At 43.6% G+C, this 25,217-nt stretch overlaps 1 protein-coding gene across 1 annotated transcript in view; it reads left to right on the top strand.

Annotated features, from left to right (window-relative positions):
- Nucleotides 1-19,380, top strand: part of slc24a3 (solute carrier family 24 member 3) — a 116,925-nt gene extending 97,545 nt beyond the window's left edge. The window contains exons 3-17 of the mRNA XM_046358674.1: nucleotides 7,081-7,157; nucleotides 8,097-8,171; nucleotides 8,375-8,459; nucleotides 10,671-10,774; nucleotides 10,913-10,987; nucleotides 11,489-11,514; nucleotides 11,622-11,675; nucleotides 11,795-11,922; nucleotides 12,012-12,172; nucleotides 14,076-14,349; nucleotides 14,611-14,777; nucleotides 15,097-15,211; nucleotides 15,724-15,836; nucleotides 16,629-16,694; nucleotides 16,847-19,380. Of these exons, the coding sequence (XP_046214630.1) occupies nucleotides 7,081-7,157; nucleotides 8,097-8,171; nucleotides 8,375-8,459; nucleotides 10,671-10,774; nucleotides 10,913-10,987; nucleotides 11,489-11,514; nucleotides 11,622-11,675; nucleotides 11,795-11,922; nucleotides 12,012-12,172; nucleotides 14,076-14,349; nucleotides 14,611-14,777; nucleotides 15,097-15,211; nucleotides 15,724-15,836; nucleotides 16,629-16,694; nucleotides 16,847-16,996 (1,670 nt within the window). The 3' untranslated portion in view covers nucleotides 16,997-19,380. The remainder of the gene's footprint in view (nucleotides 1-7,080; nucleotides 7,158-8,096; nucleotides 8,172-8,374; nucleotides 8,460-10,670; nucleotides 10,775-10,912; nucleotides 10,988-11,488; nucleotides 11,515-11,621; nucleotides 11,676-11,794; nucleotides 11,923-12,011; nucleotides 12,173-14,075; nucleotides 14,350-14,610; nucleotides 14,778-15,096; nucleotides 15,212-15,723; nucleotides 15,837-16,628; nucleotides 16,695-16,846) is intronic.
- The last annotated feature ends 5,837 nt before the right edge of the window (nucleotides 19,381-25,217 follow it).

The raw sequence follows: 25,217 nt of genomic DNA on the forward strand, positions 1-25,217 counted from the left end.
GCTCTGTTCTCTCTCTAACAATGCACCTCTATATTCCCATCGCGAAAGTAAACAAACCACACCACCAGGTGAAAACCTTCAATGTGGTCTTTTCTACTGTTCAAACCTCCTGAGATCTCTGTAATGATGCAGAAAATTTGGAGGACTCGTCTCTCTATCTCTCTCCAACACACCGCCTTATGTAATGATTGTGATGCTTATGTAAGAAGAGAGAGAGAGTTGTCAAGTCGCTGTTGTTCCTCAGCAGCCCTCTGCCCCCAGCAAGCCATCACAGCTCACAGCTCAGTTCAATCCTGCCTGATCCAGTCCAGATTTCAAAGTCAGGGATTTGAGGTGTGTGTGTGTGTGTGTGTGTGTGTGTGTGTGTGTGTGTGTGTGTGTGTGTGTGTGTGTGTGTGTGTGTGTGTGTGTGTGTGTGTGTGTGTGTGTGTGTGTGTGTGTGTGTGTGTGTGTGTGTGTGTGTGTGTGCGTGTGCGCCCACCAATCACACTGTGATGCCACACAGAAGTGACAGGTTATCTTAACTTCACATACTGTCCCATGGAGCAAAGTTATCACTGATTTAAAACCAAAACCCCTCTCACACAACAAAACACAAAGCCCTATCAGAGGTGTTGGCTTCTTTTTTTTAAAACTTACACTGAACAAAAATATAAACACAACATGTAAAGTGTTGGTCCCATGTTTCATGAGCTGAACTGAAAGATCCCCAAAATGTTCCATAAGCACAGAAGTCTTATTTCTCTCAAATTATGTGCACAAATTTGTTTAAATCCCTCTTAGTGAGCATTTCTCTTTTGCCAAGATAATCCATCCACCTGACAGGTGTGGCATATCAAGAAGGTGCACCTTGTGCTGGGGACAATAAAAGGACACTCTAAAATGTGCAGTTTTATCACACAACACAATGCCACAGATGTCTCATATTTCGAGGGAGCGTGCAATTGGAATGCTGACTGCAGGAATGTCCTCCAGAGCTGTTGCCAGAGACTTTAATGTTAATTTCTCTACCATAAGCCGCCTCCAAAATCGTTTTAGAGAAATTGGCTGTACATCCAATTGCCTCACAACCGTAGACAATGTATATGGGGTCATGTGGGCGAGCAGTTTGCTGATGTTAACGTTGTGAACAGAGTGCCCCATGGTGGCGGTGGGGTTATGGTATGGGCAGGAATAAGCTATGGACAACGAAAACAATTGCATTGTAATCAATGGCAATTTGAACGCACAGAAATACCGTGACGAGATCCTGATGCCCATTGTGAGGCCCATTTCTATTATGGTATCTGTGACCAAATGATGCATATCCATTTTCCCAGTCATGTGAAATAGACTGGGGCCTAATGAAATGATTTCAATTGACTTATTTCCTCATATGAACTGTAACTCAGTAAAATATTTGAAATGTTCCGTTTTATATTTTTGTTCAGTATATATTTAACCATGCCTGAAACCTTCAGAAGAAATCGATTGAGGAGCTGAAAGGATTGACTTCTAGCTTGACAATGCAATAAACCAAAGAGGTGTTCAACAGTCTTAAACTATACAATAACTACAGCAACCTCTGAAGCCTCAATGTATTGGATTGGAATTATGTGTCCAAATGAAAATGCTTTCCAGATGACTTTTAACATTGGAATCGATTGCTCTTTGACACTTGGTTATAGTAACCATCATGTGCTATGAGAGAGTCTGTGGAGCGTGTGCGTTTATCTCGTGCTAGCTACTATGTGTAACGTGCTTTCGAGTAAAACCAAATCGTATCTTACTTCTCTGACGGTTTTTAAGAGCAGATACAACAGCCGTAGCTCCTCTATCACCCCTTACAGCACTTTGTGTTGTCCTAATACCATGTCATTCTCCCTAGCCATACCACAGGATCAAGCTTTTTCCAGTATGGCACTACGCACTTAGCCAGACTGTTGTAGTATGTACAGTAGAATCGATTATGTATTTCCAGCAATGGTTCATGCAGCCGAAAGCATATTGTTTTGAGCCGTCAGACAGGACATTGAGTAGACTTTAGCCTAGGGATTTAGTTAGTTTAGGGATTTAAACTCGAGGATGTCTAAATAAAGGTCAGGGCACTGAAAGCTTTTACTGTGGCATCAGAATATTTACAGAATCTATGATGAGATTACTCGCGGGGTGTGTGTGTGTGTGAGATGCCTCGTCGCCATGGTAACAATAACTTTTTCTACATGGAGTGGGGTCTCGGTCAGCGGTAACTGTAATGTATGTGGATGTGGAGCTTTGTCCTTCCTGCAGGGGTGTTCTTTCCCGGTGCCAGGCTGAGCAGAGATGAGTCTCTGTGGGCATGACCTGTCAGACTAGCCCCCTCTCTTCTCCAACCCTGCACCCTCACACCGCTTAGGGCTTAATCCTAACTGGGAAACGGATGCGTAACTTTTATGGAAATCCTGCATTGGTTCTATGTGATTTTTAATTTAGGACTCAAACCTTGTGTGTAAAATATGTATGTGTATGCTTTCATACGGCTTCAAAATGAAGTGCAAAGATCCTCTGTATGGAGTGGTAAGACTAGGGAGAATTAAGGACACAGTCAAAGATGCCCCAAAACATGGTACAATCTGTCTGGGCTATCTCTTTTCAATGAGGGATTTATTCAGTTGATTCATGGACAGAATTGACCCTAACCCTGGCCACTACCACCACATTTAACCATGGCAAGGTGACTGGGGATAATGCCAAATACAAACAGTGTAGTTATTCCCTCCGTAAGGCAATCAAAAAGGCAAAACGTCAATACAGAGACAAAGTGGAGTCGCAATTCAACGGCTCAGACATGCGATGTATGTGGCAGGGTCTACAGACAGGAAAACCAGGCACGTCACAGAAACCGACATCTTGCTTCCAGATAAGCTAAACACCTTTTTCGCCCCACCTTGAGGATAAAACAGTGCCACCGACGCGGCCAGCTACCAAGGACTGTGGGCTCTCCTTCTCCATGGCTGACGTGATTAAGACATTTAAGTGTGTTGTCGTGTCTTTGGCTATGCCGGATTAAGTGATATGACATGCTATTCTATAAAATCCTTTCTCCGTAATTAATATTACCTGATTGAGCTAATTATGTAAATGTTATTAACTAGAGAGTCAGGGCACCATGAAATAGTATTTATAGAGCTGTTATCTTCCGAATAAACTCTTAAAGACCTAGTAATATTTTACATCAATAGCAGTCGATATTAATCGTCACCTTAATTCAGTCTCATCTGAAAGATGTCAATTCTTGGTTATCTTCACGAACCCTGGCTAACAAGTTGAATCAGCAATGCAAACTTGGGTTCAATTATTTATTTACTAAATACCTAACTAATCATACAGAATTACATATACAAAGAATGAATCATACCTTGATTAAAAATAACGTCATAAAGGAAAACGTCCCTGGTGGGCGGAACAGATATGACAGCTGGTTACACAAAAGAAGAGGGGCTGGGTTTGAGTGAAAGAGCGGAAAGACTAAGAGACAAAGGGATAAGCTGTGCTATTGTAAATAGAGTATCTTATGCATTCTAAATTACCACCCATTTGGAAAAGGAAAATGCATAAATATTTACTCTGCGCTTCGGTAGGTTGGTGGTAGATGGAAGGCCTTGTTGCCAAACCGAGTCCTTTGTCCTTTAAAGAATGTTTCTGGTGGTCAATTGGATACTCTGTAGTAACGTCGTTGCTACTCTGTCTGTTCTTTCCTAGACCACATTTGCAGCTACTGTTGCTAACTCAACAGCTAGGAGGTATCACTTCTGTAGTGAATAAGAGTTCAAAGTTTATACCATTCACAACCAAAGCGCACGCTGAGGTTGGCTTAGTTCTGTAGTTGACATGTTAGTCCTTTTAACGCAGAGGCTGCAGACCTCGCGTACTTGGAACGGGAGATTATATTATCATCAAGGGCTTATATAGTGGAGGGAGAAGGGCGTGTTTCACAGTCTACAGCCCATGTCTCTTCACAGGGGCGGGTAACTGATTGAGCAGAGCCCTAACCTTATGAAAACCCAAATCTCTCATTTGGAAGCTAAAATTACATTTAATCTCTTCACCAATAATTTTATATTCAAACATTTAAATTGAACAACAATTCCACGTGAATCCGATAACTATAATGTGCAGACTTTCCACTGTAGAGTTTATGACATCTTATCTTTGAGAATAATTTCTCAGAGGACAACCGAACTGACATCATATTCATTAAGTACCACCGCATATGTTCAATTGGTCGGATTACCAGAATATAGTTCATTTTTCCCCACCTTCTGATGTTCGCAGAATCTCTATGTTAACCAATGGGTTTTCAAATTTCACATCAGTGGGGTAGAGAGAGGAAAAAGGGGGAAGAGGCATTTATGACTGTCATAAACCTACCCCCAGGCCAACGTCATGACAGTGTTAACCCTCGAAGGTCCAGACGGTATCCCTAGCCGCTTCCCCAGAGCATGCGCAGACCAGCTGGCTGGTGTGTTATGGACATATTCAATCTCTCCCTATCCCAGTCTGCTGTATCCAAATGCTTCAAAATGTCTGCCATTGTTCCTGTACCCAAGAAAGCAAAGGTAATTGAACTAAATGCCTATCGCCCTGTAGCACTCACTTCTGTCATCATGAAGTGCTTTGAGAGACTATCATAGCAGCTCTACCTTACCTGACACCCTAGACCCATTTCAATTTACTTACCACCCTAATTGATTCACAGATAATGCAATCATCATTGCACTGTACACTGCCCTATCCCATCTGGACAAGAGGAATACCTATGTAAGAATGCTGTTGATTGACTACAGCTCAGCATTCAACACCAAAGTACCCTCCAAGCTCATCGTTAAGCTCGGAGCTCTAGGTCTGAACCCCGGCCTGTGCAACTGGGTCCTGAACTTCCTTACAGGCCCCCCCTGGGTGGTGGAGGTAGGAAACAAAACCTCCACTTCACTAATCCTCAACAATGTACTCCCTGTTCACCCATGACTGCGTGGCCATGCACACACCTCCAACTCAATCAACAAGTTTGCAGAGGACACAACAGTAGTAGGCATGATTAACAACTAGGACGAGGCAGCCTACAGGGAGGAGGTGAGGGCCCTGGGAGTGTGGTCACAGGAAAGTAACCTCTCACTCAACGTAAACAAAACAAAGGAGCTGATCGTGGACTTCAGGAAACAGCAGAGGGAGCACGCACCTATCCACATTGACGGGACCGCAGTGGAGAAGGTGGAAAGCTTCAAGTTTCTCTGAGTACACATCACAGACAAACTGAAATAGTCCACCCACACAGACAGTGTGGTGAAGAATAGCCTCTTCAACCTCAGGAGGCTGAAGAAATTTGGATTGGCACCTAAAACACAAACTTCTATAGATGCACAATTGTATCACCGCTTGGTACGGCAACTGCACAGCCCGCAACCGTAGGGCTATCCAGAGGGTGGTGCGGTCTGACCAATGCATCACAGGGGCACACTACCTGCCCTCCAGGACACCTACAGCACCCAATGTCACAGGAAGGCCAAAAGGATCATCAAGGACAACAACCCCCCGAGCCACTGCCTGTTCACCCCGCTATCATCCAGAAGGCGAGGTCACTATAGATGCATCAAAGCTGGGATCAAGAGACAGAAGCTGTGTTTCAATCTCAAGGCCATCAGACAGTTAAATAGCCATCACTAGCACCCTAGAGGCTGCTGCCCTATATACATAGACTTGAAATCACTGGCCACTTTAGTAATGTTTACATATTTTGAATTACTCATCTCATATGTATATACTGTATTCTATTCTACTGTATTTTAGTCTATGCCACTCCGACATTGCACGTCCAAATATTTATATATTCTTAATTCTATTCATTTATATCAGATTTGTGTGTATTGTCAGATATTACTGCACTGTTAGAGATAGAAACACAAGCATTTCGCAATTACATCAGCTTAATGTTTATGTGACCAATAATTTTATTTGATTTTTTACCAAGAATCACTGAACTAAGCTGAAGTGAACTCCAACACAAAATTGGGTAAGGGAGCCATCTTCTTTACCTAAGTGTCTAGCCAACTGTTGTTTTGGTGTTTGTTGATGTATTTATTTGTTTGTTGTTGGTTGGAGTGTGGTTGAGGTATTTGTTATTATTCGCACCGTGTGTGTGCCTGTGTGTGGAGCTTTGTTTAGTGAAGCCATACTTGCTAGTTGCGCTGTTGGCAGCAGGGTTGGTTGGGTGAGTGGCTCCCTGAGTGATTGCCCTGTATGAGAGTGGGCAGCACTGGGCACAGAGTGGGCAATAGCCCTACCACTGGTTGCTTTGGCTGCAGAGCCACAGTGTGAAATGCATTCCAGTGTGTTGCTGACCTGCCAACTGAATGGTACAGTAGTGCCTACTGGGAGAATATCTCTGTACTGTACTAAAATGATGGTGGGAGGAAGGGATGGATTGAGGGTTTTGATGATCGGACTATGTAGTTGATTCAGCTTACTGGAACACACTATTTGAAAGCCACTCTGGACAATAGTATTTGTTAAATGATTAAAATGGGAATGTAATATTGGAAGGAGGTAGGGAGATAGATATTATACACTTTCTAAGGGACGAGGCCATTAAAATCGAACACAACGATGTGTCTTACAACCCTACACAATTCACACATCCTCACCCCTCTCTTCTCTCTCTCTCTCTCTCTCTCTCTCTCTCTCTCTCTCTCTCTCTCTCTCTCTCTCTCTCTCTCTCTTTCGGGCCTTGTCAGTTCTTATGAGCTGAAATGGTTTTGTTCGGGCACTGAGGGCAGGCTGAAGCTCGCTGACTCACACAACCTCTTGGGTGTTTAGAGGGAGAATGTCACTGCACATTGTGCAGCCATCAACACGCACATACATTCACACACACACGGCTCCCCTTACAAATACACACAAACAAACACACCCTGGCATGTGTGCGTGTACACACACACTCATGGCAATGCTATTTTTAGGTCCTGTCACTCAAATGGACTGTGTATGATAGTGCCACTGCACAAGTTTCTGCTGCATTAAAAAGACAGTGTTTTCACAGTAATATTGTGTGTGTTTTCTCTCCAGCGCTACATGAGTTCCCCACAGACCTGTTCACCAACAAGGAGCGGACAGAGGGAGCGGTGGCCTTACATGTCCTATTTGTGAGTGTAACCCCCCCACCCCACCACCTCCCCATTCTACACTCAACACACGATCTACTCTACATACAATGGCTACCTGCCATTGACCATGTGATGCAATGCATTGACAAGCAGGATTGAGTCTTTAACACAGCTGCAGTGGTGGAAAACGTACCCAGTTGTCATAAAAGTAAAGATACCTTCATAAAAAATTGACTCAAGTAAAAGTGAGTCACCCAGTAAAATACTACTTAAAATATACTTAAGTATCAAAAGTAAAAGTATAAATAATTCAACATTCCTTATATTAAGCTAAACAGACGTCACTATTTTCTTGTTTTATTATTATATGGATAGCCAGGGGCACACTCCAACACTCCAACACTCCAACACTCCAACACTCCAACACTCCAACACTCGGACATCATTTTTAAACGAAGCATTCGTGTTTAGTGAGTCCGCCAAATCAGTGACAGTATGGATGACCAGGGACGTTCTCTTGATAAGTGTGTGAATTGGACAAATGTTTTGTCCTGCTAAGCATTCGAAATGTAACTAGTACTTTTGGGTGTATGGGAAAATGTATGGAGTAAAAAAGTACATAATTGTCTTTAGTAATGTAGTGAAGTAAAAGATACTCCAAAAAACGACTTAAGTAGTACTTTAAAGTATTTGTGCTTAAATCATTTACACCACGGCAAAGTTGCCTAGCCATCATAAAGAGGGCAGCGTCTCTCTGGCAGGCTTGGGTGCCAGATGTTGTATAGAGACTTAGCTGGCATATGAGGCCAAATGGCACAGAGTGTCTCAGCTTAGGATACCTCCTCAGAAAAACACACATTGGGACACTATCACTGCATCACATGGGGTTCTGAAAGGTTCCAGAACACTGCTGAGATTTGTTTGTTCTTATATGTGCATGCATGTTCTGACGATTTGTTATGTGTAATTGCTCTATAGGCAATGTACATGTTCTATGCACTGGCCCTAGTGTGTGATGACTACTTTGTTCCGTCTCTGGAGAAGATATGCGAGGTAAAAATGTAACACACTATTCTGTAACAGGGTCGGGGTCAATTCAACTGGAATTAATTTTAAGCACACAATTCAAGATGTGCTTTCTACTCCCCCTATACTCACTCTCTCTCTTTCTCTCTCTCTCTCTCTCTCTCTCTCTCTCTCTCTCTCTCTCTCTCTCTCTCTCTCTCTCTCTGCCTCTGTCGCTCTGGCTATCTCAGCGTCTTCATCTTAGTGAGGATGTGGCAGGTGCAACCTTCATGGCGGCCGGCAGCTCAGCTCCTGAACTCTTCACCTCTGTCATCGGTGAGACGTACAGACACGTAGATGGACACATCCACATCTTTCATTGGACACACACATACTTTTTTTATGTTTTACTTTATCAGCAGTCCCAGTATGTTTTAAAGAGTGATAGTGATATGCAGTACCTTCAGGAAAGTATTCAGACCCCTTAACTTTTCCACATTTTATTAGATCACAGCCTTATTCTAAAATTGATTTCTAAAAAATCTCATCCATCTCGAACACAATATCCCATAATTACTTTTTTTCTGCTAATTTATTATTATTATTATTTTATTACAAAAACCTTTACATAACCTTTACATAACATTTACATAAGTATTCAGACTCTTTACGCAGTACTTTGTTGAAGCACCTTTGACAGCAATTACAGCCTTGATTCTTCTTGCGTATGACGCTACAAGCTTGGCACACCTGTGTTTGGGGAGTTTCTCGCATTCTTCTCTGCAGATCCTCTCGAGCTCTGATGTTGGATGGGGAGCGTCGCTGCAGAGCTATTTTCAAGTCTCTCCAGAGATGTTCGATCGGGTTCAATTCCGGGCTCTGGCTGGGCCACTCAAGGACATTCAGAGACTTGTCCCGAAGCCACTCCTACATTGTCTTGGCTGTGTGCTTAGGGTTGTTGTCCTGTTGGAAGGTGAAACTTCACCCCAGTCTGAGGTCCTGAGCGCTCTGGAGGAGGTTTTCATCAAGGATCTCTCTGTACTTTGCTCTGTTCATATTTCCCTCGATCCTGACTAGTCTCCTAGTTCCTGCTGCTGAAAAACATCCCCACATCTACCACCCCCATGCTTCACCGTAGGGATGGTGCCAGGTTTCCTCCAGACGTGACGCTTGGCATTCAGGCCAAAGAGTTCAATCTTTGTTTCATCAGACCAGAGAATCTTGTTTCTCATGGTCTGAGAGTCTTTAGGTGCCTTTTGGTAAACTCCAAGTGGGTTGTCATGTGCCTTTTACTGAGGAGTGGCATCCGTCTGGCCACTCTACCATAAAGGCCTGATTGGAGCAGTGCTGCATGGTTGTTCTCCCATTTCAACAGAGGAACTCTAGAGCTCTGTCAGTGACCATCGGGTTCTTGGTCACCTCCCTGACCAAGGCCCTTCTCCCCCGATTGCTCAGTTTGGCCGGGCGGACAGCTCTAGGAAGGGTGTTGGTGGTTCTAAACTTCTTTCATTTAAGAATGATGGAGGCCACTGTGTTCTTTGGGACCTTCAATGTTGCAGACATGTTTTGGTACCCTTCCCCAGATCTCTGCCTCGACACAATCCTGTGTCGGAGCTCTACGGACAATTCCTTCATCCTCATGGCTTGGTTTTTGCTCTGACATGCACTGTCAACTGTGGGACCTTATATGGACAGGTGTGTGCCTTTCCAAATCATGTCCAATTAATTGAATTTACCACAGATGGATTCCAATCAAGTTGTAGAAACATCTCAAGGATGATCAATGGAAGGGCCTCCCGAGGGGCACAGCGGTCTAAGGCACTGCATCGCAGTGCTAGAGGCATCACTACAGATTTGGGTTTGAGCCCGGGCTGTGTCGCAACCGGCCGCGACTGGGAGACGATTAGGCGGTGCACAATTGGCCCAGCATCATCCGGGTTAGGGGAGGGTTTGGCCGGCCGGGATGACCTTGTCCCTGTGGCGGGCCAGGCACATGCACGCTGACACCGTCATCAGTTGGACGGTGTTTCCTCTGACAAATTGGTGTGCCTGGCTTCCGGGTTAAGAGAGCAGTGTGTCAAGAAGCAGTGTGGCTTGGCAGGGTCATGTTTCGGAGGCTGCGTGGCTCTCGACCTTCGCCTCTCCCGAGTCTGTACGGGAGTTGCAGCGAAAAGTAGTATTAAAAAAGGATGATCAGTGGAAACAGGGTGCACCTTAGCTCAATTTCAAGTCCCATAGCAATGGTTCTGAATACTTATGTAAATAAGGTATTTCTGTTTATTTTGTTTTGAATACATTTTTCCAAAATGTCTAAAAACCTGTTTTCGCTTTGTCATTGTGGGTCATTGTGTGTAGATTGCTGATTGCAAATTGTTTTATTTAATCCATTTTAGAATAAGGCTGTAACGTAACAAAATATAGAGAAGGTCAAGGGACACTGTTTGCCATGTCAATACTTTACATGTACAAGCTTGTAACACTCCATTTTTATACTCCATTACCAACCATTGTATAACTTCTGTTCTCTTTCTTTCTGTCCCTGTGCAGGTGTGTTTATCACTAAAGGGGATGTGGGGGTGGGCACGATTGTGGGCTCCGCTGTCTTCAATATCCTCTGCATTATCGGAGTGTGTGGAATCTTTGCTGGCCAGGTAGGTTTCTGTACCTTGACTTGCTCAGGTATACACACATACACCGGAAGGGATGAATACCCCGGGTTAAAATGTTGTCTATTCCACTCTCTCCCATTCTCTTTATCTTTTTTTTCTCTCTCTCTTTCTCACTCTCAGGCGGTGCATCTGTCTCGTTGGTCTCTTCTGAGAGACTCCGTGTACTACACCCTGTCCATCGCTGCTCTCATAGTGGTGAGTGGAGCCTGACCATTGCAAACCAGTGAAGTGAGCCTTCATGGCTCTGCATGGTCAATCCGACATCTGTAGAAGTCAGACCATTCCTACTTCTTGCGCTTCGTAGAGCAGGGCTGTTGTGAAGGAAGTTGTCAAGGAAGCGAGTTTGTGTTTACACAGGACATCCCGCCCCCACCTACCACCAACCAATCATGTCAATGCGGAACTATACGGAGCCCGCCGCATTGTTACAAAATTTGGGAGGCGCACGGCAATGCGGTACGGAGCTCAATTGGGCCTCCAGAGGCTCCGTAATTGTGTCACACCCTCCATACGGGCCTCCGGGTCGCAATCCCAGAGAATGATTTAGATTTTAGTATGTTGCATCCTGTCGATCAGAGGGTGCAACTACAGTGGATCCATACAGTGCTGTTTACATCAGAGAACCACAATGTTTTTTACTGTACTTCCAGGCATTCTTCCAAGTGTTCAGTATCATTCCTCTTTTTCTCCTTACAGTTCATATATGATGAAAAGGTTTCGTGGTAAATATGGCTTTCACTTTCTTGTGTATACAGTACATAAGTTATGTGTTGTATTGTATAGCTGTTAAAATCTGCTTCAATTGAATCCCTCTTGATGTTTGTTCCAGGTGGGAGTCTCTGACACTGGTTCTGATGTATTTTGGCTACATTTTGATAATGAAGTAAGTCTTGTGTCTGAAACCATCGGTGCACACTTCAAAACAGTGCAGTCGGATCCACGTCCTTGTTCTGTCCCTCTTTGTCTAGGTTTAACTGTCGCGTTGTTCGCTTCTGTGTATAGGTTTAACTCGAACATTGTGCGCTTCCTGGAGAGGCGGAAGAAGAACTCGTCCAGCCTGGGGAATGGCACAGCCAGTAACGCCGACCTGGATGATAATTGTGATGCCACCGCTGTCCTGCTGAAGAAAGGTATGGTCTGCCTGTTCTGTCATACGTGTGTCTGTGTGTGTGTGTTTGCATCATGTCTCTCTCTCTCTTTCTCTCACGCTCTCCTGTAGCTAACTTACACAGAAAGCAGTCAGTGTTGATGGTAGATGAGTTGCTGTCAGCCTACCCCCACCAGCTGTCCTTCTCTGATGCCGGCATGAGGATCATGATCACCAGCCACTTCTCCCCTCGCACCCGCCTCACCATGGCCTCACGCATGCTCATCACTGAGGTAGGACCACACACACACACACACCTCACCATGGCCTCATGCATGCTCATCACTGACGTAGGACCACACAGACACACACACACAAACACACCACACCATGGCCTCACGCATGCTCATCACTGAGGTAGGACCACACACACACACACACACACACACCTCACCATGGCCTCATGCATGCTCATCACTGACGTAGGACCACACAGACACACACACACAAACACACCCCACCATGGCCTCATGCATGCTCATCACTGACGTAGGACCACACAGACACACACACACACACCTCACCATGGCCTCATGCATGCTCATCATTGAGGTAGGACCACACAGACACACACACAAACACACCTCACCATGGCCTCACGCATGCTCATCACTGACGTAGGACCACACAGACACACACACACAAACACACCTCACCATGGCCTCATGCATGCTCATCACTGACGTAGGACCACACAGACACACACACACAAACACACCTCACCATGGCCTCATGCATGCTCATCACTGACGTAGGACCACACAGACACACACACACAAACACACCTCACCATGGCCTCACGCATGCTCATCACTGAGGTAGGACCACACACACACACCTCACCATGGCCTCATGCATGCTCATCACTGACGTAGGACCACACAGACACACACACACAAACACACCTCACCATGGCCTCACGCATGCTCATCACTGATGTAGGACCACACACACACACACACACACACACACACAAAACACACCTCACCATGGCCTCATGCATGCTCATCACTGAGGTAGGACCACACAGACACACACACCTCACCATGGCCTCATGCATGCTCATCACTGAGGTAGGACCACACAGACACACACACACACACACACCTCACCATGGCCTCATGCATGCTCATCACTGAGGTAGAACCACACACACACCTCACCATGGCCTCATGCATGCTCATCACTGAGGTAGGACCACACACACACACACACACACACACACACACACACACACACACACACACACACACACACACACACACACACACACACACACACACACACACACACACACACACACACACACACACACACACACCTCACCATGGCCTCATGCATGCTCATCACTGAGGTAGGACCACACACACACACACACACACACCTCACCATGGCCTCATGCATGCTCATCACTGAGGTAGGACCATACACACACACACACACCTCACCATGGCCTCATGCATGCTCATCACTGAGGTAGGACCACACAGACACACACACACACCTCACCATGGCCTCATGCATGCTCATCATTGAGGTAGGACCACACAGACAAAACACACCTCACCATGGCCTCATGCATGCTCATCATTGAGGTAGGACCACACAGACACAAACACACACACACCTCGCCATGGCCTCATGCATGCTCATCACTGAGTTAGGACCACACAGACAGACACACACACACCTCACCATGGCCTCATGCATGCTCATCACTGAGGTAGGACCACACAAACACACACACACACTTTCCCATGGCCTTCTGCACACGTGGGTATTTCTGTTTGTTGTGTGGGTATGAAGAAAATATATTCTTACAGCATACTTATGCTGTACAAACATGTTCAGAAAATGGCATGTGTTTGTACAGTATAGGCTATGACTAGATACCTGTTTTGGTAAGTCATGTCATATGACATGGATTTTAACCTTTATTTTAAGCCTTTTCCAGAAATGGGAATTAGACCAAAAAATGAAAGCAATTTTCTGAGGGTGGTGTTGGTCTATTTAACATTAAAAGAAAAGGGGATAGTTTGATGAAAAAGCTTTAAACAAAGTTTAAAATCCAGGTCATGTGACATGATTAACCAAAACACAGGGCTTTAGCTATGATGTGTGCATGCATTTGTGCAGAGACAGCGTCTGATTAGCACCCGGCCGTTCACGAACGGAGACTCGGAGATCACGGTGAAAGTCGGCGGTAGGCGGGGCCTGGAGAATGGACTGGGCGGGCCCGAAAGGGGCGTCAATGGTCGCCGTGGTCACCATGGAGAGGACGACAGGGGAGGGGTGGAGTCTGGCAACGAGACGGAAAACGAGAACGAAGACCATGAGAATAATGAGAATGATGAGGAAGAGGAGGAGGAGGAAGAAGGGGAGGGACCTTTCATACCCTTTCATGCCCCAGGTATAATTTTTTAAATAACATTGAAAGGGTTTCAAACAATTTTCAGTCTCTCTGAGCTCTCTTTATTGTGTTGGTCAGCCACAATCACATCCACTTAAAGGTATTTTTAGATTTCCTCAATAAAAGCATCACACAATGTAATCTAAGCAAAGAACACATTGAAACTACATCTCTTCTTCCTTTCTCTTCTCTTCTCTCTCTCTCTCTCTCTCTCTCTCTCTCTCTCTCTCTCTCTCTCTCTCTCTCTCTCTCTCTCTCTAGCTGGGTGCTGTAATAAGATCAAGTGGCTGTTGGCCTGGCCTCTGTGCCTGCTCTTGTTCTTCACGGTGCCTAACTGTGCCACCCCTCGCTGGGAGAGATGGTTCATGGTCTCCTTCGTCAACTCCACCCTCTGGATTGCTGGCTTTTCCTATGTCATGGTCTGGATGGTGAGGACACAGACACAGAGACAGAGACAGAGACAGAGAGAGAGAGAGAGAGAGAGAGAGAGAGAGAGAGAGAGAGAGAGAGAGAGAGAGAGAGAGAGAGAGAGAGAGAGAGAGAGAGAGAGACAGAGACAGAGACAGAGACAGAGACAGAGACAGAGACAGACAGACAGACAGACAGACAGACAGACAGACAGACAGACAGACAGACAGACAGACAGACAGACAGACAGACAGACAGACAGACAGACAGACAGACAGACAGACAGACAGACAGACAGACAGACAGACAGACAGACTGATGTGTGTCTATTCCCTTCAGGTGACAGTGATCGGGTTTACTCTGGGTATCCCTGATGTTATCATGGGCATCACCTTCCTGGCAGCTGGCACCAGTGTCCCTGATTGCATGGCCAGTCTTATAGTGGCACGGCAAGGTGAGGACGCACAGAGTACTTTCTCTACCAGGCTGTTTGCATTGCTGCTCACCTGCCCCATGAACCAACACCCAGGAATCAAACAGCTCCATACGGGCTGTGTACCTGGTCAACAGAGAGAGGGGAAAGCGAGAAGGGATGAGGCAGTCTGGGTGTCACCCAGGTCCCCTCCCAACCTCTCTGACAGAGTCGTGTGGCAGTGACAGAAGAAAACACAGTGTGGTTCCTTCCTCCATTTTTTAAATCTGTGTCAATTCCAACTCCCCCTGTCAAATATTCATCAGTCTGTCTGAGAGGGGGAAATGGGAACCGCATTCCCTGACAGTCTGTTTGTTGTTGTTGTGTTTGTTGTTGTTTGTGGCAACCTGAATACCTCAGCAAGTTGGAATTCTTTATTGATGTTACAGATGTTTACCAACATCTCTCTCTCTCTGCCTCCCTCTCCCTCCTTCTTATGTCTTTTGATTTATATTTCTCGGCCTATGACTCATCTCTCTCTTTCTCTCGCTCAGGTCTCGGGGACATGGCTGTGTCTAACTCTATAGGCAGTAATGTGTTTGATATCCTTATTGGACTGGGACTACCCTGGGCCCTGCAGACCCTCGCCATCAACTACGGCTCCTACGTAAGTAGCAAACACCTAACCCTGACCGTGTACGGTCTTTAGTAAACCTCTACTAGCAATACACAATCAAAACTGGCATGTACAACCCCTGTGACATTTAGACATGCTCGGCCTATTCTGAGAAGGTCATTTTGATGTTGCTTTATCATGTGAGAGATGACACAATTGATCTTCTGTCCAGAGCCCTCTCTGCTCATGTCACATGGTACCAATGGTATGTAGGTTTATATACAATATTAGTCATGTCATGCTAACGTAGCCATTAGAGCATGTGTTATTTGTGATCTCTGTAGATAAGCATATCTTCCAGCTTGGCATGGAAGGGAGATGGTCCTAACAGCTGAAAGAGGGAGGAGAAAAGTAGCTGTCGGCAGTCCAAGTGAAATATAGAGCTGAGTGCACCTGCAGCCCATAACCCCACTAGATCAAACACACGTGGGGTTGCTGTGAAGGAATGCCTACATACAGCTTTCCTGCTTTTGGAGTGTGACATGATTATTCTGAATGAAGGCTTTGACTGTGTGTTAGAGAATCGAGCTGTGTATTGAGGGTGTAGAAGAGGATACACAGAGAACAGCTGATGTACTGTATTCATTTCAGAAGGGCTCGAATTCAAAAGAGATGGCGTCCTTCTAATGCATCAGTTTGGTCGTGTAAAGTTGGTGTTGTTTTTCAAACGGTTGTTCTCTTTTGGAAATAGCAGGTGTACCCTTTACACTGGTGCAAAAGTGTTGTAAATCAGTTCCCAACCCCGTGGTTTATCCTCTTCTGTTTAACCCGTTCTTCTCTTAGATTCAACTGAACAGCAAAGGGCTCATCTTCTCTGTGGGACTTCTGTTGGGGTCTGTGTTCCTCACGGTGTGTGACCTTTTAGCACTTTTTAAAATACTCAAATGTACTTGTGCTTTTGTATTTTACACAGTTTATGCACAATTGAAATTGAATTGAGCAACTATAGATATAATTTCTTCATCTCTTCCCACCTCTCTCTCTCTCTCTCTCTCTCTCAGGTCCTGGGGGTACATCTGAACGGGTGGAAACTGGACCGTCGTCTGGGCCTAGTGTGTCTGTTCATGTACTCCATCTTTCTCTGCTTCTCCATACTCATAGAGTACAACATCTTCACTTTCGTCAACCTGCCCACCTGCAGAGACCGCTGAGGCTCGTTTCTCTCTCCTCTTTCTCCTCTCTGTCGCCCCCTGTCTGTCTGCGCCTCAGATCTTTTTTTTTTATTATTCAAAGCATTCGTTTTTGAATTTCGTCTCTTTTCTTTATGGTCAGTGTAATATGGAGCAGCCCTGGTGTGTGGGGTTGTTTTTAAACAGGAGACGAGATGATTGGGCACACACATGCGGGAGCACAAACTGACTTGTAAAAAGCTCTCACGAGGACTCGTGAACAAAGCTATTTTTGTCGACTACTGCCTGCTTTGATGTGAAGATTGTTTTTGTTTGGGATTTCTTTTGTAAAGGTGATTGAAACTGCGTTATATTCTACAGTGTGATCTTGACTATATTTTATAATGTAATGTGTTTAATAGCTGCTAACTGTCTTGGAGGATTGCCGGCCTGAAGAAAATTGATAGTCTACTGGAATAGTGTTGTTCTTTGAACAATATTAGCAATGATTCTTATGGTTGATCATGTCAATGGAAATCATGTAAGGTGAAAGTGCCAGGTAACTTGATGTAAATAGTTGACAGAGGACATTTAGCTGGATGACACCCCAGACTTCTCATCATGATCTGTGGGCATTACCCCCCCCTCCCCCCATCTACACACACAGACACTGTTGTTGAGCAGCAGTATGTACACAAAGATACTTTTTAAACATCGCTTAAGCAGCTTTTATTGATTCTGTCCCTTTTGATTTAATGTATAGAGTCGATTTCAGGAGAGGACAGGATAAATGGAGTGCATTTGGTTGGAGTAGGCAACGGCAATATGAGGTCAGATATGCTATACTGTTGGAAAGTGAAAGGTATCTCTAAAAGATAATGAAATGTGTTGAATTAGGGGTTTTGTACATTTTTACCCTTTGTAAATACACCCAGACGACAGATATTTTATTTATTAACTTATTGAACATTATTTATGCATATTTGGAGGGGAGGGGGGGGGGGGGGTGTCTGCATTTTAAATCCAAACCAATCCATATTGGTCTCAAAGTTTAGTTCATTTTGGAGATACTGTCTGCAGAGCTTAGTGACACCAATACTCCTTGGCATGTTGTGAGACTCAAGTCAAAAGTCACTTTTAGGAAAAACATCCTTTCAACACTCTTTTGACTCTTGCAAGAGAGGAATTTCTACTTCAATTATTCTGAACATTTACTTTATGATGGACTTGACTGAGATGGTCACAATTTATAGAAGAAAATGTATTGCTCCTTAGCAAGTCCAACCTCTTCAGTGAGAATGTATTTACACTGAGGTATATTATATGTGGTACCTATCCAAGGTGGGAGACTCTGTTTCAATGGCCATGAATGTCCCTACTTGCTGATTGTTAGGACAATCCCCTGGTAAAATGAAGCAAGCGGTTGTGAAAAAGAGTGAACTCCTTTCTTTCTACTCGTGTAGCTCAAGGGAATGAGATGTGCCGCTACCTAGGGGCACAACCATGAATAACAGCACACTATTGGATTCCTACAGACTTTCTCCTATTCAAAGTAACTTTTACCAAATGTACATTGCCTGGAAGGACTTCCTGTTTAAAGGGTGGCACACAGAGGAAATGAGGCGTATCTGTACTAATTACTCCTAGTGATATTATTCATAGGAGTAGAGATCATTGAGAATGACAGAGGCCTCTAGTGGCCAAACAGTCATATTAGCATGGGCAGCGCCATTGAGGGCTTCCACCATTTCAATATAGTCAACTGGGTGGGACTTCCAACTTCATTGGCTGATCCCTCCTTGTCACCCTGTTGGCATCATGTCCACCCGGGTCATCAGGAGGGATCAGCCAATCCTGAAGAAGAAAATGTACTACTTAAACATGGAGATGCGCTCATGTTGTCACAGATGCTATAATGCCACATATACAAACATTAGTCCTCGATCTATCTCTATGGTAGGGATGCACTTTGAATAAAGCATCTGAACTTTGACCTGACCTGGTGTTGGTTGGGCTGTGGTAATTTGTGTTTTGGAATGCACAATGTTTAGAGGTTGTGGTACATTTAAATCACTGCTTATGTCCTTTGCGACTTTAGTTTAAAGGGAATATATCAGACATCATCTGTCAACCTACAGGGGATTCTGAGAGACTGTTGCTCAAGGCAAGCCAACCAGCAAAGCACCATAATTATATTGGCCCTACAGAAAGTATTATATTTCTCTCTCTATCCACTCCTGAAAGCAGGGGAACACTGTTAAAACACTGTTCAAATCGTGATGTTTCACCTGGTGGGTTTACTTCATAAATGCAAAATAACACATTTATTGGAGAAGAAAAACGTTGTTTTACAAACTGCTCTGAATTACTTATCTTGTGAACACTCGTTTCATGGACCAATAGCACAACATCTCAAATGCATAAGTTATAACGGGGGAAAAAGTCTCAGAATGTACAAAGTCTTAGGGTTGCATTTGTTTTTAAAGGATGTTTGTTTGTTTTTGTTCATATCATATTTAACATATTTTCCTCTGGAGATTAGTACAGACAGAGCACAACTCTAGTGTCACAGGAAAACAGGGTTTATCATTCAAATGTCAAATGATTTATAATGCAATAATTATGAGCTTTACAATGTAAATATGTTGTTTGTTTGAAGGCACATATGACAGTTTTCTAGATGGTACACACACGTACACAGTAGCACATCTATCTGTCAATAGAGGAACATCTTTCTTGTAGGACAGACTTAATTAAGGCTAAATGGTTTACAGAAATCTGCACTGGAAGCTTGTTATGAAAATGGGACTTGTCTAAATATCTACCAGCCTATAAGTTAAAGGCTCCCAACTCTCTTTTGTTTTGCAAATATCATGCAAATATCCCCATGCAGCGTTCCATATACAGGTATTTATGTTGAGGGGAAAGAATTATATTCAGTGGCACATCTATTGTAACTGAAATGTTAACCAGTGACAAGTTCATCATTGACCATAATAGCATGGACAATATGGTCAGATGTCATGTGTTGCTGTTCATTTATCCCTGTATTACAGCTTCTACAGTACGTTTGAGGATTATGTTCTAAAAACATATACTATACGATCATGTGCTTGAAATTAACCAAACTATTGCCAAGAACTCATCTGCAGATATGAGTGTCTTGAAGAAATGAATATTTTAATAATTGGTGATATAAACATGGTGATATATTGCTGATGTACATAGATATACATACATGTAAATGTATTTATATATTTAGTCAACCTATCTGTCGAATATATTTTCATAGATGTGATCCTTGTTACCCTCCTTAGTCCTTGTTTTGTGGTTGAGATTTTATTGATATCACTGTATCCTTTGTTAACTCGCATGGATATATTTTATTATAATACATTATTTATGGCAATTATAATGTAATTGAATCATAGTTATATACAGTACCAGTCAAGTTTGGACACACGTACTCATTCCAGGATTTATTTTTATTTTTACTATTTTCTACATTGTAGAATAAAAGTGAAGAAATCAAAACTATGAAATAACACATATGGAATCATGTAGTAACCAAAAAAAAGTTAAGAGTTAAACAAATCAAAATATATTTTGTATTTGAGATTCTTCAAAGTAACCACCCTTTGCCTTGATGGCAGTTTTGCACAGTCTTGGCATTCTCTCAACCAGCTTCATGTAGTCATCTGGAATGTAGAGAAACCCTTGAATGAGTAGGTGTGTCCGAACGTTTGACTGGAACTGTATATATATATATATATATATTAAAGATGGACTAGATGCAGCTGTTAAACTGGATTTCCTAGATGACTGCATTGTTGCTGATAGGATTGCTGAGTTTAATGACGTAATGTTAATCAAATGGCCCAAGGTATGCCTCCTGAACAGGGAGATCTAGACAGAATGGTTTACTTTGTGTTCTAATGTTTCAGATGTTTAGAATAATTTTGCTACTTGAGCATAAATAAAGTCATTTTTGCTTAAGGTAATGCATGTATCCTTGTGTTGCTTTGAATCCATACTAGCTCCAGAAAAGCTGTTTTTGTTCAACAAAATCCATTATGTACCTTTAGATGTAACCGAGAAAGGTACAGAGAGAAATTCACTAAAACTGTATTTTCATGAGTCAATTACCTGATGTATAATTAAGCAATACGGCCCGAGGAGGTGTGGTATATGGACAGTATGCCACAATTAAGGGCTGTTCTTAGGTGCAACGTGGAGTGCCTGGATACAGCCTGTAGCTGTTGTGTATATTGGCCATATTCCACAAACCACAAAGATGCCTTATTGCTATTATAAACTGGTTACCAATGTAATTAGACCAGTAAAAAATGTTTTTAAATGGTCATACCCATGGTATATGGTCTGATATACCATGGCTTTCAGACAATCAGCATTCAGGGCTTGAATCACGTGGTTTATAATTTCACAATACATACTGCCTCCTGTATTGTGTACAGAGTTTTGGGGCATTCACAACTTTTAGAGCACACATTGGACAAATTAGCACAAAGTAGTGACCATCACTCTAGTCTTCAAAAATGCTATCAGACTCTCAAAATGCAGAATAGTATGTTGCTACCCCCAAACTCAAGTAGATGTTCCCCCAAGTAATCAGTCTCAGCATATTATAATGTATTCGACATTCCATCAGAGCTATGTGAAAGCATTATAGAACGTTGCATCAACTAGGCCAAGCCAGGGGGGGGTCAGTCGGGCTCACTTTGGCTGACAATGTTTCATAGGGATTTCCTTAAAGCTCTATGTTCCTAGAGTTGGAAAATGTGTGCTAGTGCCATCATTTTTCCCATAGGGGTTTTACCCTATAACAAACCATGTCAGCATACAACAAGTTATTACTCACATATTTCCTTTATTGATATACCATTGAAAAGCTTAGAATCACAGCTATCAATCAAATACATTTCTGGAATTTGACCTCTAGAGTACATCTCAGAATTACCTACACTACCGTTCAAAAGTTTGGGGCCACTTAGAAATGTTCTTGTTTTCCATGAATACGTACATGAAATGAGTTGTAAAATGAATAGGAAATATAGTCAAGACGTTGACAAGGTTATAAATAATGATTTTTAATTGAAATAATAATTGGGTCCTCCAGACTTTGCTTTCATCAAAGAATCCTCCATTTTCAGCAATTACAGCCTTGCAGACCTTTGATGTTATAGATGTTCATTTGTTGAGGTAATCCGAAGAGATTTCACCCCATGCTTCCTGAAACACCTCCCACAAGTTGGATTGGCTTGATGGGTACTTCTTACGTACCATACGGTCAAGCTGCTCCCACAACAGCTCAATAGGTGTGAGATCCGGTGACTGCTGGCCACTGCATTATAGACAGAATACCAGCTGACTGCTTCTTCCCTAAATATTTATTGCATAGTTTGGAGCTGTGCTTTGGGTCATTGTCCTGTTGAAGGAGGAAATTGGCTCCAATTAAGCGCCATCCACAGGGTATGGCATGTCATTGCAAAATGGAGTCATTTCCTTCCTTCTTCAAGATCCATTTTACCCTGTAAATATCTCCCACTTTACCACCACCAAAACACCCCAAGACCATCACATTGCCTCCAACATGCTTGACAGATGGCGTCAACCACTCCTCCAGCATCTTTTCATTTTTTCTGCATCTCACGAATGTACTTCTTTGTGATCCGAACACCTCAAACTTAGATGTGTCTGTCCATAACACTTTCTTCCGATCTTCCTCTGTCCAGTGTCTGTGTTCTTTTGCCCATCTTAATCTTTCTTCTTATTGGCCAGTCTGAGATATTGCTTTTTCTTTGCAACTCTGCCTAAAAGGCCAGCATCCTGAAGTATCCTCTTCACTGTTGGCGTTGAGACTGGTGTTTTGCGGGTACTATTTAATGAAGCTGCCAGTTGAGGACTTGTGAGGCGTCTGTTTCTCAAACTAGACACTAATGTACTTGTCCTCTTGCTCAGTTGTGCACTGGAGCCTCCCACTCCTCTTTCTATTCTGGTTAGGGTGTAGTACACCGCGTTGTACGAGATCTTCAGTTTCTGGGCAATTTCTCGCATGGAATAGCCTTCATTTCTCAGAACAAGAATAGACTGACGAGTTTCAGAAGAAAGTTATTTGTTTCTGGACATTTTTAGCCTGTAACCGAACCCACAAATGCTGAAGCTCCAGATACTCAACTTGTCTAAAGAAGGCCAGTTTTATTGCTTCTTTAAATCAGCACAACGGTTTTAAGCTGTGCTAACATAATTGCAAAAGGGATTTCTAATGATCAATTAGCCTTTTAAAATTATAAACTTGGATTAGTTATCACAACGTGCCATTGGAACCCAGGAGTGGTGTTTGCTGATAATGGGCCTCCATACGCCTATGTAGATATTCCATAAAAAATTTGCCGTTTCCAGCTACAATAGCTACAATTTACAACATTAACAATGTCTACACTGTATTTCTGATCAATTTGATGCCATTTAAATTAACAAAAATAAAATGTTCTTTCAAAAACAAGGACATTTCTAAGTGACCCCAAACTTTTAACCAGTAGTGTATATAACTCACATAAAAAAGGAAACTCTGATACATTTAACCTCTGTTTGACAAGTGGTTCTGAAAGGTCAGGAAATTACCTTTCAAATGATATATAATATAACCAACTTTGTTTAAAAATAACAAATTGTGCCATTGACAATTGAATGTTGGTACACTATATATACAAAAGTATGTGGACACTCCTCAAATTAGTGGATTCGGCTATTTCAGCCACAGCTATTGCTGACAGGTGTGTAAAATCGATCACACAGCCATGCAATCTCCAAACATTGGCAGTAGAATGGCCTTACTGAAGAGCTGTGACTTTCAACATGGCACTGTCATAGGATGCCACCTTTCTAACAAATCAGTTCGGCAAATGTCTACCCTGTTAGAGCTGCCACGTTCAACTGTAAGTGCTGTTATTGTAGAGTGGAAACATCTCAGCCGTGTAATGGTAGGCCCCACAAACTCACAGAACGGGACACCGAGTTCTGTAGCACGTAATGTGTATAAATCGTCTGTCCTCGGTTGCAACACTCACTAACGAGGTCCAAACTGCCTCTAGAAGCAACATCAGCACAAGAACTGTTCGTCGGGAGCTTCATTAAATGGGTTTCCATGGCCAAGCAGCCGCACACAAGCCTAAGATCACCATACACAATGCCAAGCGTCAGCTGGAGTGGTGTAAAGTTTGCCACTGTTGGACTCTGAAGCAGTGGAAACGCGTTCTCTGGAGTGATAAATCACACTTCACCATCTAAAGTTCGACTGACAAATCTGAGTTTGGCGGATGCCAGGAGAATGCTACCTGCCTGAATGCACAGTGTCAACTGTAACGTTTGGTGGAGGATGAAAAATGGTCTGGGGTTGTTTTTCATGGTCAGGGCCAGGCCTCTTAATTCCAGTGAAGGGAAATCTTGTACGCTACAGCATACAATGACATTGAGGCAACAGTTTGGGGGAAGGCCCTTTCCTGTTTCAGCATGACAATGCCACCGTGCACAAAGCAAGGTCAGTACAGAAATAGTTTGTCAAGATCAGTGTGGAAGAACTTGACTGACCCGCACAGAGCCCTAACATTACATTTAACATTTAAGTCATTTAGCAGACGCTCTTATCCAGAGCGACTTACAAATTGGTGCATTCACCTTATGACATCCAGTAGAACAGTCACTTTACAATAGTGCATCTAAATCTTAAAGGGGGGGAGAAGGATTACTTATCCTATCCTAGGTATTCCTTAAAGAGGTGGGGTTTCAGGTGTCTCCGGAAGGTGGTGATTGACTCCGCTGTCCTGGCGTCGTGAGGGAGTTTGTTCCACCATTGGGGGGCCAGAGCAGCGAACAGTTTTGACTGGGCTGAGCGGGAACTGTACTTCCTCAGTGGTAGGGAGGCGAGCAGGCCAGAGGTGGATGAACGCAGTGCCCTTGTTTGGGTGTAGGGCCTGATCAGAGCCTGGAGGTACTGAGGTGCCGTTTCCCTCACAGCTCCGTAGGCAAGCACCATGGTCTTGTAGCGGATGCGAGCTTCAACTGGAAGCCAGAGGAGAGAGCGGAGGAGCGGGGTGACGTGAGAGAACGTCACCAGACGGGCTGCTGCGTTCTGGATGAGTTGTAGGGGTTTAATGGCACAGGCAGGGAGCACAGCCAACAGCGAGTTGCAGTAATCCAGACGGGAGATGACAAGTGCCTGGATTAGGACCTGCGCCGCTTCCAG

This window comes from Oncorhynchus gorbuscha, linkage group LG08, assembly GCF_021184085.1.
Source record: "Oncorhynchus gorbuscha isolate QuinsamMale2020 ecotype Even-year linkage group LG08, OgorEven_v1.0, whole genome shotgun sequence".
In the NCBI taxonomy this organism is placed as follows: Eukaryota; Metazoa; Chordata; class Actinopteri; order Salmoniformes; family Salmonidae; genus Oncorhynchus; species Oncorhynchus gorbuscha.